Below are 17,006 nucleotides of genomic sequence, written 5' to 3'. Positions count from 1 at the left end.
CCAATGTCTGTGTCCCAGCTCCCCCCCCGCCAATGTCTGTGTCCCAGCTGCCCCCCCCGCCAATGTCTGTGTCCCAGCTGCCCCCACTGCTGGCAGCCACCACCCCACCCTCTGCTTCTATGAGTGTGGCTGTTGCAGAATACTCATCTAAGTGCAACTAGGCAATATTTGCCCTTCTCTATGTGATTGGCTTATCTCGGTAATAATGCCCTTTGGTTCACCTATGTCATTGCAAATGATGGTACTTTCTTCTTTTTCTAAGGCTGAATAACATTCCATTGTATAGATTTATTCATCCATCAATAAACATTTGTGTGGTTTGCACATCTTGGCTACAGTGAGTAATGTCGCAGTGACGTGAAAGAGCAAGTCTCTCTTTGAGGTAATGATTTCAGTTCTGTTGGACAAACACCCAGGGGTGGGATTACCTTAGCCTATGGAAATTCTATTTTTAATTTTCCAAGGAGCCTCCACATGTTCTCCATGGAGGCTGCACCAGTTCGCCTTCCACCAACAGAGCATGAAGGCTCCAACTTCCCCACGCGCTGGCCGGCCTTACCTCCTGGTCTTTTGACGACGGCCAAACTGACAGCTGGGAAGTGGTATTTCACTGGCTTTGATCTGCATTTCCGTGGCGGCGAGTGATGCTGAGAAGCACTTCCTGTACCTGTCGGCCACCAGTGTCTTCTTTGGAGAAACATCTGTTCTGGCTGCCTGGGGGGCACCAATCTCTATCTGGTAGTTTCACTAATGAGATTTGCCAAAATCAATTACTTTGAGATTGGAAGAGAGTAATTTTCAAATTCTGCCATTCATCCCACTTGTCTGGAGAATTCTTCAGTTATTTCACTCAAAAATTAATTTTTCTTCTTCAAATAGGATATCAGACTAACTTGAAATTTAGTCCAAACAGGAAACGCAAGACAAATGCTGCATTATTTCCCTAAAAAAGACATGGTTCTGTAAGGTATTGGTACCCTAGGTACCTCCAAATGGGAACAAATAAGGCTTTGTTTATGTTTGTTTTCATCTTGTTTTTAGTTATCTTTTTGGATTGTTATTTAAAAATCACATGACTTTTAAATTATTAAATTTTTATTTATTTTTTTCCTTTTTATTTTAGTATTTACTTTTTTAATTAATTTATTTTTTTTGCAAATAGTTTATTGTCAAGTTGGTTTCCATACATTTAAATTATACATTTAAAAATCATGAGAATGTTTTCAAATCAATTACAGTCATTATTCTTTTGATGCTCAATTATGCCTTCTTTGGCCAACAGCCTTTAACGTTGCTTCCTGCAGTCATATTATATTACCCCATCGCTCCTCAATTCCTTCCTTTATTTTTAGCACAAGATGTCCCTGGCTCATCTGTGAACTTTTTGCCACAGACCTGAAAGAGCTATTCATCCAGAGACGTCTGGTTCCCATCAGTGGGGACAGCAGGTAGAGGGGGCCACAAGGTCCGGAGGGCAAGGCTGGGACGTCAGTGCTTCTGAACACTTTCAGTGGCCGATGCTACGAAACATGTGCCTGTTTTTATATGTGTGCACCAATTCCACACTGTTTTAATTAGAGGCTTTCTAAGGTGTTTGAATAACTGGTAAATCAAGATCCTCCCACCCCCAAAATGAAACACTCTTTTTTCAAGGATGTCTTGACAATTGTTACTTGTTTGTTCTTTGAAATAATTTTACAATGTAATTGTCTACCTACAGAAAAACCAGTTGAAAATTTTGTTGCAGAAGTGCTAAGTTTGCAAATTACCTACAGAGAACTGACTTCTTTATGAGATAGAATCTTCCCATTCAAGAAAAATTAAGACATTGCATTTTTCAAGACTATATTTCTGGAAAAAAAAAAAGTAAAGTTTTCTTCATATAGATTTTGCAGGGTTCTTGTTAAGTTCATGCCTGAATATTTTATCCTTCTTAAGGCTCCTCTAAACGGATTCTCTCCCTTATTATATTTTCTCACAGGTTATTGTTTTTATATGTAAATACTATTAAATTCCATATATTAATTTAAATCCCACTATTAATACTTTCCTGAATTACTTAATGTTTATAAGGACCATTAATTCTCTTGGGTTTTCCAGGGGCAACTGGCTGGCTCCGTCGGTTAAGCATCCGACTTCGGCTCAGGCCATGATCTCGCAGTTCGTGGGTTCGAGCCCCGCGTCGGGCTCTGTGCTGACAGCTCAGAGCCTGGAGCTGCCTCAGATTCTGTGTCTCCCTCTCTCTCTGCCCCTCTACTCATGCTCTGTCTCTCAAAAATGAATAAACATTTTAAAAAATAATAAAAAACAAAAAAATTCTCTTGGGTTTTCCAGACATACAATCTTATCATCTATGAATAAAGACAGTTTTAACTGTTCCTTTTCAATTATAATGTCTCTCATTATCTTGTCTAATTTTATAGGTAAATATTCCCAATATTCCATGAAACAGAAGTGGAATCAATGGAACATTGATTGTTTTGATCCTGATCAGAGGCTGCTTCTACTGCTTTTTCATAAGATGCTGGCATTTGGATAGGGATGAATATTTTATCATTTGAAAGAAGTATTCATACATTCATCTTGTAAGGGGTGTTTTACATGAAATGAATGGGGAATTGTGTTGAAATAGCTTTTCTGCATATATAAAGACAACAAAACAAGCCCATTAAATTAGTTAATGGCATCCTTGATATTGAGCCGTCCTTGAAATTCAGGAGCATTGATAAATTATTGTGAATGTGTGGTCAGGTTCTGTTTATTCCTAGTTCATTTAAGACTTTTTGAATTTATATTTACAAGTAAAATGCAGCTTTTTTCTGAAATTGATTTTTCGTATCAGTTATCGTTCCGAAAAATAATCTGGATGCTTTTCTTATTTATCTTAGAGTTAAGGATCATTGAGACTATTGCATTTTAAAAGTTTAATAAGGTCCCCGGGGTCTGGTACTTTTTTCTGGAAAAGCTCTTGGAATTTTTTTTCTATTTCTTCTATAAAAACTAACCTGTTCATCCATTTGTCTTTTTGGGGAAAGTTTTGATATATTTCCTGCAAGTTCTCCATTTCTATAGGCTTTTATACTTATTTGCATAAACTGTGTAAAGCAACTTCTCAGTTTTGAAAAGTTCCTCTGTTTCATGTTTTCTTTTTTCTTCTTCATCATTTCTTATTAATTATATATTAAGCTTTGTCTCTTTCTCAAAAATTTGGGTTAAAGTTTATTTTGTATCTTATGTTTTTTAAAAATAAACATTCTATTTATTCTCTCTTCTGTCTCCTTCTATTTCTGTCAACTTATTTATTTTCTTGTTCCTTTTCTTGCTTTATAGATGGAGACTTAATTCGCTGTTGTTCCCTTTCTTAAAATTTCTTCCACATACTTCTTTAGTTGTATCCCAGAGACACTGACATATCATGTTATAAATACTATTTTTAAGAAATCCTACAATTTCATTTTGTCTTATATTCTTAAACCGCACTCTTTAACAGAAATCCTGTATCCATACAGGAGGAACTTTTCTTCATCTTCCATTACCAATTTATGGATTGTCTGCATTGCGGTGAGAGAATGCCATTTTTGTTCTTATTTTAATTTGTGTGTTTTTCTCTGTGGATCCATACATGGTTAATGTTCCCACATCTGACGTGCACGTGGAAAGAAGATGCCTTCCTTCCTTGTTGACGTGGGACTATGTCCACACATGACTATAAAATGATGTATTACTGATTATGTGAATATAGGGTTTCCGTGACCCGCCAGTGCTTGGTTGTTCTGTTGAGGACTAAGATGGATGTGATGAAGTCCTCATTATTGGTGTCTGGCTATTTATTGTTTCATTTCTTAAATGCCTGCTTTATGAATTTGCCTTCTGCTTATTTTCATTGATGTATAGACATTGTTATATTTTCATTTTGAGTTTTAGCCTTTGGCATTATAAAGTGTCTTTGCCTCATTAATTTTGGGAGGTTAAATAATGACTTATGTGATATCAGGATCACATAATCTATTTTTATTTTCTTTTCCCTGACACACACTTGCTCATCTTTCTTTATACTTTCTGAATCACTTTGCTTCAAGCATTTCCTGTATTTAGCATAAACTCAGATTTTTCTTCTTACCTATAAGATCCAATCTGAGTTTCTTTTAAAAGACTTTCTGTTAAAAGAGGAATTTATTCTACTTGAACTAATATAATCGTTGTATTGATCTCAGTTCTGTCCAACTGCTCAGTTGATCCTTGAATACAAGCTTAAACTGTCCACTTATACACAGATTTGATAACTACAGTACTGCAAATATATTTTGTTTCTTATGATCTTAATAACTTGTCTCTAGCTGACTTTATTATAAAAACACATTACACAATACATATAACACACAAAATATGTGTTAATCAACCGTTCATGTTTTCATATGTCAGTCAACAGTAGGCTATTGATAATTAAGTCTGGGAGAAGCAAAAGTTGTAGGTAAATTTTGGGGGGGCTCAGTTGGTTAAGCATCCAACTTCAGCTCAGGTCATGATCTCACAGTTTAAGAGTTCAAGCACCACGTCAGGGTCTCTGCTGTCAGTGCAGAGTCTGCTTCAGATCTTCCATCTCCCTCTCTCTTTGCCCCTCCCCCATGCATGTTCTCTCAAAAACAAACACTAAAAAAAAGTTACATACGGGGGCGCCTTGGTGGCTCAGTTGGTTAAGCATCCAACTTTGGCTCAGGTCATGATCTCACAGTTCATGGGTTTGAACCCCACGTCGGGATCTGTGCTGGCAGTTAGCTCAGAGCCTGAAGCCTGTTTCAGATTCTGTGTCTCCCTCTCTCTCTGACCCTCCCTTGCTCATGCTGGCTCTCTCTCAGAAATAAATAAAACATTAAAAAAAAAGTTACATATGAATTTTTGACTGTGTAGGAGATCAGTGCTCCAACCCCAACATTATCAAACAGTCAGCTGTACTTATAAATGAAGAGAACATTCATTTTATGATTTTATTTCATGTTTGGATGTTTCCTCTGCCACTAAAAAACCCAGCTATTCAAGGTCTTTTGTGGTCCATATAAATTTTAGGATTATTTGTTCTAATTTTGTAAAAATATTTTGATAGGAATTGTATTGAATCTGTAGGTCACTGAAAGCAATTCTAACAACCAAAAACAACACTGGAAGTATAAACCATCTCAGGTTCAAAATATACACTAAATTTCTTTGAAATTTTTGATCATCATTTTCCTTTATTCAACATATTTCTGAGTGCAGCTGGAAACTATAATAATTGAAATTAAGAGTATAAGGTCACAGAAACATTGAAAATAGAAAGACGGGAAATGAAGCTGATGTGAGAACACATAAGTCTCAAGTAGACATTAAGGTTTAAAGCATTACTAGAGATAATAAGGGGCTTTAGTAATGATAACAATGCTAATCTATATAGAAAATGTAATTTTAAATCTGTATACACCTGATAAAAGTTTCAAAATATAAAAAGCAAAAGTAATATAACCCTAAGAAGAAAAAAAAATCCTCAATTATAATGGAAGACTTTAACGAACTTATTTTAATGGCTACAAAACAAATTATTGCTGATCATGATACTTTTCTGCTTAAAATATTCTGCTGGTTCTCCAGTATCATGTAGAATACAGACCAAATATCTTTATGTGGTACACAAGAATCTTCACAATATGTTCCAAATTGCCTATTGAAACTTTGTTTCTATTTCCCCTATATGTCCTGCTTTCTATTGCATCTATCATACGAACTCTAAATAGGACAATCCTTTCTATAATACAAAAATATGAGCATGAACCAAAGAAATTCTCAGACAAGAGAACACAGAGGAAAAATGTGTTTTCTAAACAGATGAAAACTAACAATGTATTTGAAAATAAACTGACAGAAATTAAAAAAACACATAAACTTGGGATACCTGGGTGGCTCAGTCAGGTAAACATTCAATTCTTGATTTCAGCTCAGGTCATGATCTCATGGTCTGTGGGTTCGAGCCCCACATCAAGCTGGTAGCACAGAGCCTACTTGGGATTCTTTCTTCCTCTCTCTCTCTGCTCCTCCCCCACTCATGCTCTCCCTCTCTCTAAATAAACATTAAAAAAAAAAGAAAACACATAAATTTTAACTGCTAAAGTAGAAATAGAAGAGCTCAGAAATAAAATTACTAGATATAGGAGTATGTCAAATGAAAACTGATAAGTGTTAAGAAAGCATTAGAAAAAAAAATTCAGATATTTTCAGAATTTCAGAAGGCCAAATTTGAATGAATATAGGAGAAAGTAGATACTCCAGAGAGCACAATAATGGAAAAAGAGTATGAAGGAGAAAAATAAATACATCCATACCTGAGTAAAGAAAATCATTAAGACATTCAAGATGAAAGATACAAAAGTTGGGCAAAAGAGATTCAACCTACATATAACTGGAGTCCCAGAAAAATATTTTTCAGACCATAATTGAACAGAACTAATATTTAAAACTGTAGCTTTTTCAGAAATTACTTAAATCTGTATACTCAAAGGCATCTGCAGGCTGGGGGCAGGTCTGGGGCTGGGGCCAGCTGAGGTACGGCCCGGGCACCCTGCTCCACATTGCTCAGTGCTCCCCCACACTGTGCACCCACAGGAGGGGGTGGCAGGAAACAATGTGACATCAGGTAAGAACCTGGGGCAGGATTAACTGACAGAGAGAAATTGCACATTCCTGTTAACTCCATTAAGTACCTACAGTTTTTGGCAGGAAAAGTGAAATGAGTCACTGATCCTGAGATGTCAGTGCTGATAAGTAACTTTGAAAAGAGTAGGTGGGTCCAAGTGACAAATGAGGATTGTGATTTTTACTGGATGAGTGTAAAAACCAACCGAAACATTTTGAGTGTCAAAATTGGCTATCAGTTCTCAGATAGTCACATGGTCAACCACTTTCTGAGCCACTGAGAAGTGACTGGCAAGATCTGAGCATGAAAAATATTAAAAGCTACAAGAAGAGCTAGAGAGAGAAGGGGGTTCCTGGGCAGAAAAAGCTGAAAGTGGAAAACGCCCCCATCAGGACTTGGTTTCGGCACCTGCAGCATCCACCGGCTACAGCTGCTCACACGGGACTTCAGAGCCTCTCCCGCTCCCAGACTGACAAACCCACCGCAAAGCCCAGGGAAGGGGCGTCTTTCTGATGCACACGCTCTCGCAGATCACACAGAGGTCCCAGACAGCCGTGACCCTGTCCACTGAAGAAGCTATGTGACCTCTCTGCCCATTGATGACCCGTTACTAATCGGCGGGAGGAGGGGTGTGTCCTGGGTCTCCGTGCCACCAGCTGAGCCGTTCCCCATGTAAAACTGGACTGTGCTGCTTTTGCACAGGAAAACACACCCGCGGTGAGTTGGAGAACATGGGTGCTCACGTCCCCAGCGCTGCCCTGCAGGAGCTTGGGGAGCACGGCCACATCCACGGGAGCACGTAGACCGAGAGTGACCTGCGGCCCTACCTGGAGGGCACCCGAGGCGACGGTGACCCGCGAGCTGCTCGGGGAGACCCCCTGGGCCACCGTGCAGCCACTGACTGCGGACGATATGGCGCTTGGGGTGCGACACCACCACAGAAGACCAGCTGGCCTGGCTGACTGAGGGGAGCGCCGTCACCTCCAGCCCCGCCAACAGCCAAATCCCTGAGGACAACCTGAGGACAACACCCTCAATACTGTGTCCCAAATGTGAGATTCCGGACTACACAGGGAAGAGGTCACCCCCAAGGAAGTCACTGGCAGTTAGGAAACTCGTGATCCTGAAGAGCTAGGCAGGATGACGGGGCCCAGCGGGGGCGACAGAGTGGCTGGGGAGCCGTCCTCACAGCCTGGAAGTGAGCGCCAGTAAGCACAGAAGACTGCAGCCTGGACCCTGCCAAACACTCACTACCGGGGCCCGTTCCCAAGTCCCTTTCCCTGGAGCGTGTTCCCTTCCTAAGCCCTGCAAATAAAGACTCTTCTTCAGGACGTTAGAAAAAATAAAAATAAAGTACATTGTCCCCTAAGATATCAAAAAGGAGCATTCCCAGTTAAATACTTCGGTCCGGTATTTTATTTATTAATGTTGTTACCTGGCAATTCACAGAAAATACAGCATGTAGCCATGCCTTTCACACAGAAAGCAATTTGTGCAATGACTGATAAATGAATAAAGAAATGAATGAATAACTAGGGTTTAAAATAATCACGCTTCACCAAAAATAACATGAGGGGCTTTCAAAACTCCTACATTATTGTTATTAAAATACTCTTACTTATGAGGTGCCCAGGTGACTCAATCGGGTAAGTGTCTGGACTCTTGATCTCAGCTCAGGTCATGAGCCCTCAAAACGGGAGTCTGAGCCCCACGTTGGGCTCTGTGCTGACGGCAGGAAGCCTGCTTGGGGTTCTCTCTCTCTGCCCCTCCCTCGTGGTCTCTCTTTCTCTCAAAACAAATAAACTTCAAAATAAATACTACCACTTGCAAGTCTCAAACACTGGCCAATAACCAAGCTTTTTAAAAACACTTTTTAATCACTTCTCGGCCTTTCAGCTAAGATCAAGTGTAGTATCTTCTCATCAGTTTAAAAACACTTTTTACCCTAATGTGCAACAATATTAAACAGTTTCCACAGGAATGAGTGGGTCTCATGGCTGAAGACAAACAAACCCGCCAGAGCAGTACATACGTGTCTGTCCTCGGCACCAGAAGCCACGTAGCGTCCACAAGGGCTAAAAGCAATTCCGCATGGGTAACTGTGGGTCGGATGTCCTTCAAAACGGCGTTCACATCTACAGGAAAAAGAAGAAATATCAGGGGAAAAAAATCAATGTTTTAACTCTTAACACAAATGAGGAAAAAAGATACTGACTTGTGGCTCATCTACACAACAACGTACAAACCAGCAGTGAGAGAGAGAGCACACTCTCACGTGAGAATTCTTACATGGCCAGCAGGCTGTTCCAGAGACCCTTAAACATAGAAACACGTTCTAAAATCGTAAGCCACTTGTATCAGTGATTCGAAGACTTTGGGAGGCGCAACCTTCTATCAAGGCTGGTTAAGTGCCACACCAGCTATTTATGAGGTGTGGGGCTCGCAACTGTTTGCCGTAATGTGGGCCAGGGAACCGATGCTTTACTGAGAAAATGCCCAACACCAACACTCTCCGGGGTGGCCAGGGCCGCCCTAAGAAAGCCTTCGCTACCCGCATGGGGCTGGGCCCCGGGGGCGCTGCGCGGTCACACCGAGCCCTGACTCCAGAGCCCCGGCGCCTGTCTCAGAGCCTCGGGGAACATCCCCGCCTCACGTCGGAGGGGCTTGTGTGTGTGTGTGCAGCGATTGGAGATGAGAGGAGACTGTTAATTCTGCCCTTGTGAATCCATGGGTGTGCATATACACACACAAGCCCTTCTCGTATTTTGTTGCATACGTCATAAATTTAGTGTTTATTCCTCCTGTATAATTACCAAATACGTATATTTTTAGAGAGCAGGAACGTACATGTATAAGCCGTAGTTTATGACACCTGATCACCTCCCTGTACATCTCTGACTCTCAGGGGCCACAGGTCACACACGCAGCAAAGGAAAGATCAGCACCTTTTATTTTAACATTTCAAATTTACATGGCCTGTTCTGGGTATAAATCACTTTCCTTAGACTGGTCAGTGTGAACAGATTCACCGCAACCTTGTCCCATTTGGGAGAAACAGATACTAAGCCAAGCGCGCCGGGAGCTTTAACAGAACATGTGCCCCGGGCCCCAGCTGCAGTCGTAGCCGGGGAGGCCTCACCTCAGGGTTCTCAAGTCCCACAGCTTTATCCCATCGCCAACAGCTGTGGCGGCAAAAAGGTTATACAGCTGACATTGCTGGGTCGTGAAGGATGATCCCTGTAATTGTACGGGGAAGAAACAAGGTGCGTTCTTCAAAGGCTGAATTAATAAACATGATACTAATCTAAAGTAAGAAATTAACACAAAGTTTCTGTTCTTATTTATAACAATTTCAGAACTGGGCTCCAAGAACCTCCTTAAGGATAACTAGTAATGGTACCATTTGACCTTGGGAATTATCGGTGTATGTTTTCCAAATATGAAACGCTACTGAAAGTTATAAAAGTACTATGAAAGATTAAAGACTACAATATTAATACACCAGAATTAATTTTTAAAGTATACATGGCGGTGCCTGGGTGGCTCAGTCGGTTAAGCGTCCGACTTCGGCTCAGGTCATGATCTCACAGTTCACGGCTTCGAGCCCCGCGTCGCGCTCTGTGCTGACAGCTCGGAGCCTGGAACCTGCCTCAGATTCTGTGTCTCCCTCTCTCTCTGTCCCTCCCCCTCTTGCACTCTGTCTCTCTCTCAAGAAAATAAATATTTAAAAAAAGTTTAAAAAAATAAATTGCAGATCATAATACATCTTCAGTAAATCTGAAAGATGCCCTTGTTAAGTCATTCGAGGCTTGAGGTCAGTTATCAACCAGCGGACTATCGAATCCTAAGACCCGAAGCAGCTGTCTGTGCACTGGCTTGTGTGAAATCAGGCGCGTGTGTCACCGGGCGGGGCCCCTCTAAGGACCTGCCTCTGATCTGATCGTCACCTCCCCTGGTGCTCTAGCGACTTAAAAGGTCTCATGGAATGGAGCGCACTCCATCTACAGAACCATTTTTGGCCCCAAACACTAAATATATTATGGTTCATACAATGTCCATCTCCCTTTCATGTCGAGAGTATCCAAATTACTAAGAAAAATTTCATGAAATATATCTGAAAGCTTTTATCCTTACAATATGCATATACCTAGAAGTGACTCTTCAGTTACCAACAGGAAATGAAGATTTACATAAATCTATAACAATAACAAATACTTAGAGAGTCTTAACTCTACCAGACAGCATTCTAAACACTGAACATTTCATCCTTATAACAAACTTATGAGACATACACTATTTTATACCCATTTCAGGTGACAAACATGAGACAGAGGAATCAGGAGTCCACTCACGGCCACCCAGCTCCTAACCTCAACGTGGATTAGTGGTCCATCCAGCAATTCAACAGACATCCAGCAAACATTCAGAAATCATCTACTAAACGCTGGGCACTTCGCAAGGCACTGAGTGTGAGAAGAATAAAACAGAGATCTAGTTTGACAGAAAGGCAGATGGACAAATGACTATATAGTAACAGTACCTTCCAATATTGCTAATTTCCTGAAGCTAACCAGTAAAAAACTGAACGCTTTCACAGGGATAAAAAGAGAGTTATAAATGTTTTTAATCAGTCCAATAGAGGCTAAGGAAGAAGAAATGAAGCAAAGAAAATTCATGACAAATAGTTGGAGTGGAAGTTTTTTTTCTTCAACATAGAAGAGAAAGCACAAAATAAGATCAAATGTATGAGTAATCACAATAATTGCAAACAGACTAAACAAGTTAAAAAAAGAAAAAATTTTTAGTTGGATTTCAAAAAAAACCACTTAAAACATATTATTTTTAAAGGCCGAATGTGAAAGAAACAGCATATATTAAATAAAAGAAGGCAAGACTGATTATAAAAGTACCAGAAAATAGATACAAGGCAAATAAGGCTTAATTAAAAATAGTTTATAAGTATTATAAAATATAAGAAGTCTGACATAAATATAGCCAATAATAAAGCCTATAAATACAAAAAGCTAAAATTAGTAGAATTGCAAGAAGTAACAAGATTACAATCATAGAGACAAAGATATTAATCACATTTCTCTAAATAAAAAAAGAGACCAAGAGTACAAAAAAAAAAATTAGTAAATCTTGAATAATTTGAATACAATTAATAATGTTGGGCCAATAGACACCCATACAGATACATTCCAAGAGCACATTCTTTCCACACACATGTAACACCCATAGAAATCAGCCAGAGAGCCAGGCTTCTCAATAAATACAAAGATCTCAGCAGCCAGGAGACAGTCGGTGTTAGTAGAGCATATGCTCCGGCGCAAGACCATAAAATCAGACATCAGCAACAAAAAGATTACAGAAAACAAGCTCACATGTGTGGAAATCTAAAAGCATATCTAAATACAGCCTAGGTTAAAAAATCATAATGCAAATTAGAAAATATTTACTGCTAAGTAATAAAAATACCACATGCTAAAAACAGGAAGATGCAGCTAACGCAGTATTTAGGGGAAATTTATAGGCTTAAATGTGTACATCACAAATGCACAGAAATGGATGAAGTTCATACCTAAAATGTGGAACAGAACTCAGGTAGCAGAGAGATGCACAGCTTGCTGCTAGTATGTAAGAGAACAACGTACCACACAACAGAGAAGATATTTCCAAACACGTCCTTGGGAAAGACTCACACCAAATTCAGTCGTGGTTACCAAAGAAGGAGACAGAAAGAGCAGAATTATATTTCTACCCATAGGCATTTCATTTCTTTAAAAAAAAAACAAACCCACAAGATCTAAAGATAATAAAGCAATATATTTTAAGGCAATCATGGATTTCAGTGACCATTATTTCCGAAAACCTCACGTTTTCTGTGTGATAATATGTTTTCATTAGAAAACTAGTTAAAGCTTTACATGGTTAATTTTCCAATTAATTTAGCTGTCTAGCATTATGTATTTACATCACCAAAAAGCATATATCTTATGTAGGCATAGAAAAAACATAATAGTCAAGTTTTTATTATAAAGAAAAAGCACTATGACTTTTAAAGAGATTGATAAACCATAAAAGATTTATGTATTTTCATTATGAAAATCAGCCACTTAATCACGTAACACAGTTTAAAAGAGGAAAACATGGCGCTGGCTTTCTGATGCATGCGGCCCCCTTGTTACTGTGAGAACTAAACAGACGTGCTCGTCCAGCTCGTGCAGCGACCGCACATTCTCGGGACTGCGCACGGGGACGCTTGCGAAAGGGCAGGACTGATGTGTGGCAGGGGACAGGTGTGGCTGTGCTGGCCGAAGCTTAAAAGAAATTAGAAATGATCTACTTCATACTTCACCGGAAACACGACACTTGAGCTCCTCAAGTGGGACGTTTTCGCTGACGACCCCCGGGTCCCCGGCTGCTTGGAACACTGGGGTGTATGTGGCGCAACTGAACAGACTTCAAGAGAAGTTGAGGAAGACAAGCTACGACACACCGGGGCCTCGGTTACCTTACACCCGCTCCCCTTCCGTCGCACACCGTTCAGAGGGTTATCTTCAGGAAGTAAAGCCAGTTCCGTTCCCGCCAAAAACCTCAGGACTGTTTTTCCTAATATCTCACCTCTCAGCCAAGTGTGCGCCACGACGGCCCCCAAAGAGTCACCGCCGCTGACAGACCAACGTCACTCTGTGGCGGACTCGGCTGCCGTGCGGCCACCGCACACGCGGCGACTCGGTGGGGAAGAATCTTTAAGCCGTTTCCTAAAGCAAATGCACTGAACCTCGTAACAGAGAGGGGGGCACACGGAACGGTCGCTCCGTCACCAAGGAGACGAGGTTCTGCACCGGCGGCGGCCGGCAGCCACAGGACACCCCTGCAGTGGAGCTCCCAGCCCTCCGCAGGGGCCCCTGCACGCAGGCACACGGCGTGTCCGTGAGGACGCTGCCCCAGCCTCGGCCCCTGAAGCCTGAGCCACAAAGCACTGCCAGCGGGGCCACCCCGTGTCCCACCTGGACGGCAGCAGCCAGGTCCCTCCAGAGCCGGGGTCCAGGCCCCAGACACACCACGGCAGGCATCGGCCGAGGAGTAGGCCGTGCGCTGGGACACGGCCCCACCCGCGAGGCCAGGAACACGGGCAGCGAAGGGGAGCGGAGAGGCTGGTGCTGCCGCCCCTGGGCCCACCGAGGCNCGGGGGGGCGCGTCCCTGCTTCCCCGTCCTGCCTGCCTGGTGGGAGCTCCCGCGCAGAACCACGTTTGCAGCCGTGTTTGCAGAGCGCCAGGCACCCCCGCTGAGCCGCGCACGGGGCACAGCTGGGACCGCTGTCCGCAGCACACGTCCGCGCACATGGCTCACGCACACCAGCACGGGCGTCGGCGAGGCCCCTCACCCTCCTGCCCCACCTTCACGACGGCCGCCTGTACCTGCAATAAACCCGACGAGCCCGTCCCCGTCAGGGGCTCTGGGCCCGACGCCCACCCCTGGCTTCAGCAGCGGCCTGGGCATGAGTGGTGCCCGTTGCCTGAGCGCTGCCCCCCGAGGCACACCCGGCCCCTCGGCTACTCGTGTGCCTGCTGCCCACGCCCCCTCCATGGAGAGGCCCCCCGAGGAGGCTTGTGCCTGACGTCGCGCGAAGCCACTTCTCTCTTTGTGAAGATACAAAGTCCTCAAGTGTGAGGACACTGCTCTCCCCTTCACGCACGTGCCCCAGCGCTCAGGACGGGCCAGATACACACTTGTTCTGAGACACAGTTACGTGAAGTAGTTAAGGGCACCTGAGTGGCTCCATCGGTTAGCATCCGACTCTTGATTTTGTCTCAGAAATGATCCCAGGGCCCGTGAGATCAAGCCCCGCATCAGGCTGTGTGCTGGGAGTGCGAGTCTGCTTGGGATTCTCTATGTCCCTCTCTTTCTGCCCCCCTCGCTCTCTCTCAAAAATTAACATTAGATGAATGAGTTAACAGGCTAATACAGACACGTACACACACGCACACGTATACTCACGTATCTGGACACGCCGTTGCTCACACACCTACACACGCGCGTGTGCATGCACACGTGTGTACGTACGTGTGTGCATACAGCCCTCACACAGTCCAGGCCACAGGAGTGCTGGGGACAGAGGGGCAGGTGCCGGGCATTCCGTCTTGGTCACCCCTGAGGGCCTGGCAGTGGCGTCACACACGCGGAGCGACGGCACCACCACCGTGCCCACTGTGCTCCTATCGGGGTGGCGGCCTGGCAGCGAGGGGCCGGCAGGGAGGCTCCCCGACCGCGGGCTCCCGCGGGGCTCTGCGCCACGAGCTGGGCGGCCACACAGCCTGCTGGGGGCACGCTCGCTGCCGGCGCGTCTCGGGACCGGACTGCGGTCTCCACTTCCACGTCTCGGAGTCGGGGCTCCGGAAGGGCTGAGTCCATGCGGCCGAGCACGTCACGCCCGGCACGTGGGGACAGACACTCAGCGCACACGAGCTACGGCAGGCGCACCTCTAAGTGTGCGACAGGGCAACTTCCGGGGTTTGCCGCCTTCTGCCCTGGCGAGAGCCCCTCAAGGAGCTAAAAGTCACCAGGCCTTGACGCATCCCACAGAAGCTGCCTCCGGCACAGAGGGGCCTGGGCCCAGCCTGAGACCGGACGGTCCATGCCAGCACGTGCGGACTCCGGATGGGACGGCACAGGAGCGTAGCGGAGTCTGCGTCAGAGTCGGATTCCCTCTCAGAAGCTACTGGGAAGCCCGAGGGATTGAAGGGGAGACACGGACATGCTCCCTTGTGCCAGCAGCAGGCCTGGGCCTGGGGCGAGGGAGGGCCCGGGGCGGCAGAGCTACCTCCTAACATCGAGCTCCACCTGACGACGTGGGACACGACACAGTCCCAGGCAGACGCGGCTTCCCCGCCTCCCGGGACACTGTCCCCAGCACCGCAGTCACGTGTCTCATCTCACGTGAGACACAATCGTCAGCTTCGTGCAAATATGACCCACGTCCACGACTGCCACGTCCGTGTTGCTGTTTCTTTGAAAGCAATTTCTAACTCAGCTTCTGATCCTCTACCGCAAGCAGCAAATTCTTGGGCATTTATCCCTCACCTTCACCCTCGTGGGAACAAAGGGAATGTGTGAAATTGGGCGCCTTTGCGAAGAGAGAGCTTTCTAAGGCAATGTCCCCGGTCTCCATAAACTTACATTTAAAAAATAAGAATCAGTACCATTTAACGAGCTGCGTGCCCTCATCCAGTCCCTATGACAGAGGAGGTACTGCGCACAGACACGTAAAGTCTTTTACCACAAAATGGGAACAGAGAGGAAAGGAAACAAGAAAATCCCAAGATGTCAGGAAAAACAGCCTTACATCATTTTGCAAAATGAAATAACTTCTTTTGAATATATGAGAAAAACTGGTTAAGTTTAAAAGAATTGTCTTTAACATTATTTTAAAGCTAGAGCTTTATTTTTTATAAGTAAACTGCATTTAAAAGTCCAAAAGTATATTCTGCATTTCCAGTTTAGTCAGCCTAAACAATTTAAAAACAAATTTGGAGGGGCGCGTGGGTGGCTTAGTCGGTTAAGCGTCCGACTTTCGCTTGGGTCATGATCTCGCGGTTCATGGGTTCGAGCCCCGCGTCGGGCTCTGTGCTGACTGCCAGCTCAGAGCCTGGAGCCTGTTTCAGTCTGTGACTCCCTCTCTCTCTGACCCTCCCCTGCTCACGCTCTCTCTCTCCTAGAAATAAATAAAAATATTTTAAAAAAAATAAAAACAAATTTGGAACCGAATGGAAAAAAAATTCAGACTGACATCTGATGCACCAAGTTTCATCAAGGTGAAGTTTTCATGGCTCTAGGATAAGCCCCAGAAACAATAAAGAAAGAACAAGTAAAAGAACAAGGAAATAGGGACTTATAAGGGCAATGTTGACAAACTGCTTTCCGTACACAAAAAATGATAATAGTGATGGTGGTGATGGTGGTGGTGGTGGTGGCGGCGACTGACGAGGGAGTGTGGGCCAAGCTGAGGGCCAAGTGCAGGCCAACAGCAACCCCCCCGCCCAGGTGGCATGTGTGTGTGGGGTTTCCGGAACACCCCCGGCCGCCCAGGAAGAGGGGAGAGGACAGAAAGCGGGTGGCTGACTGAGGGAGGTCACAGCCGTGCAGGACGCGAGTCTCCTTCAGTTTACGGAGAACTCAGTAAACTGCAAGACAAAGGCAGTCTTACCCAGAGCCTCTTCTCCAGAAACCTATAGACTCCGTTTCCTGGAGCCCTAATATCACCCTCGGCAAGACGGAAGGGGGGCTAAGCACCCGCCATGGTGATGGGGGAAACTGAGGCGAGTGAAAGCTAAATTCCCT

At 44.2% G+C, this 17,006-nt stretch overlaps 1 protein-coding gene and 1 pseudogene across 1 annotated transcript in view; one reads left to right on the top strand and one right to left on the bottom strand.

The window, feature by feature from the left end:
* The window catches only part of WDR27 (WD repeat domain 27), a 161,122-nt gene that overhangs the window by 82,253 nt on the left and 61,863 nt on the right, over nt 1-17,006 (bottom strand). The window contains 2 exon segments of the mRNA XM_077757378.1: nt 8,694-8,796; nt 9,801-9,898. Of these exon segments, the coding sequence (XP_077613504.1) occupies nt 8,694-8,796; nt 9,801-9,898 (201 nt within the window).
* LOC144226095 (U2 spliceosomal RNA) lies at nt 8,538-8,647 on the top strand (annotated as a pseudogene).

The sequence above is a fragment of the Crocuta crocuta genome, unplaced genomic scaffold (genome assembly GCF_008692635.1).
Source record: "Crocuta crocuta isolate KB4526 unplaced genomic scaffold, BGI_CrCroc_1.0 scaffold506, whole genome shotgun sequence".
NCBI classification, from domain to species: Eukaryota; Metazoa; Chordata; class Mammalia; order Carnivora; family Hyaenidae; genus Crocuta; species Crocuta crocuta.
This window is presented reverse-complemented; position numbering and strand designations above follow the sequence as displayed.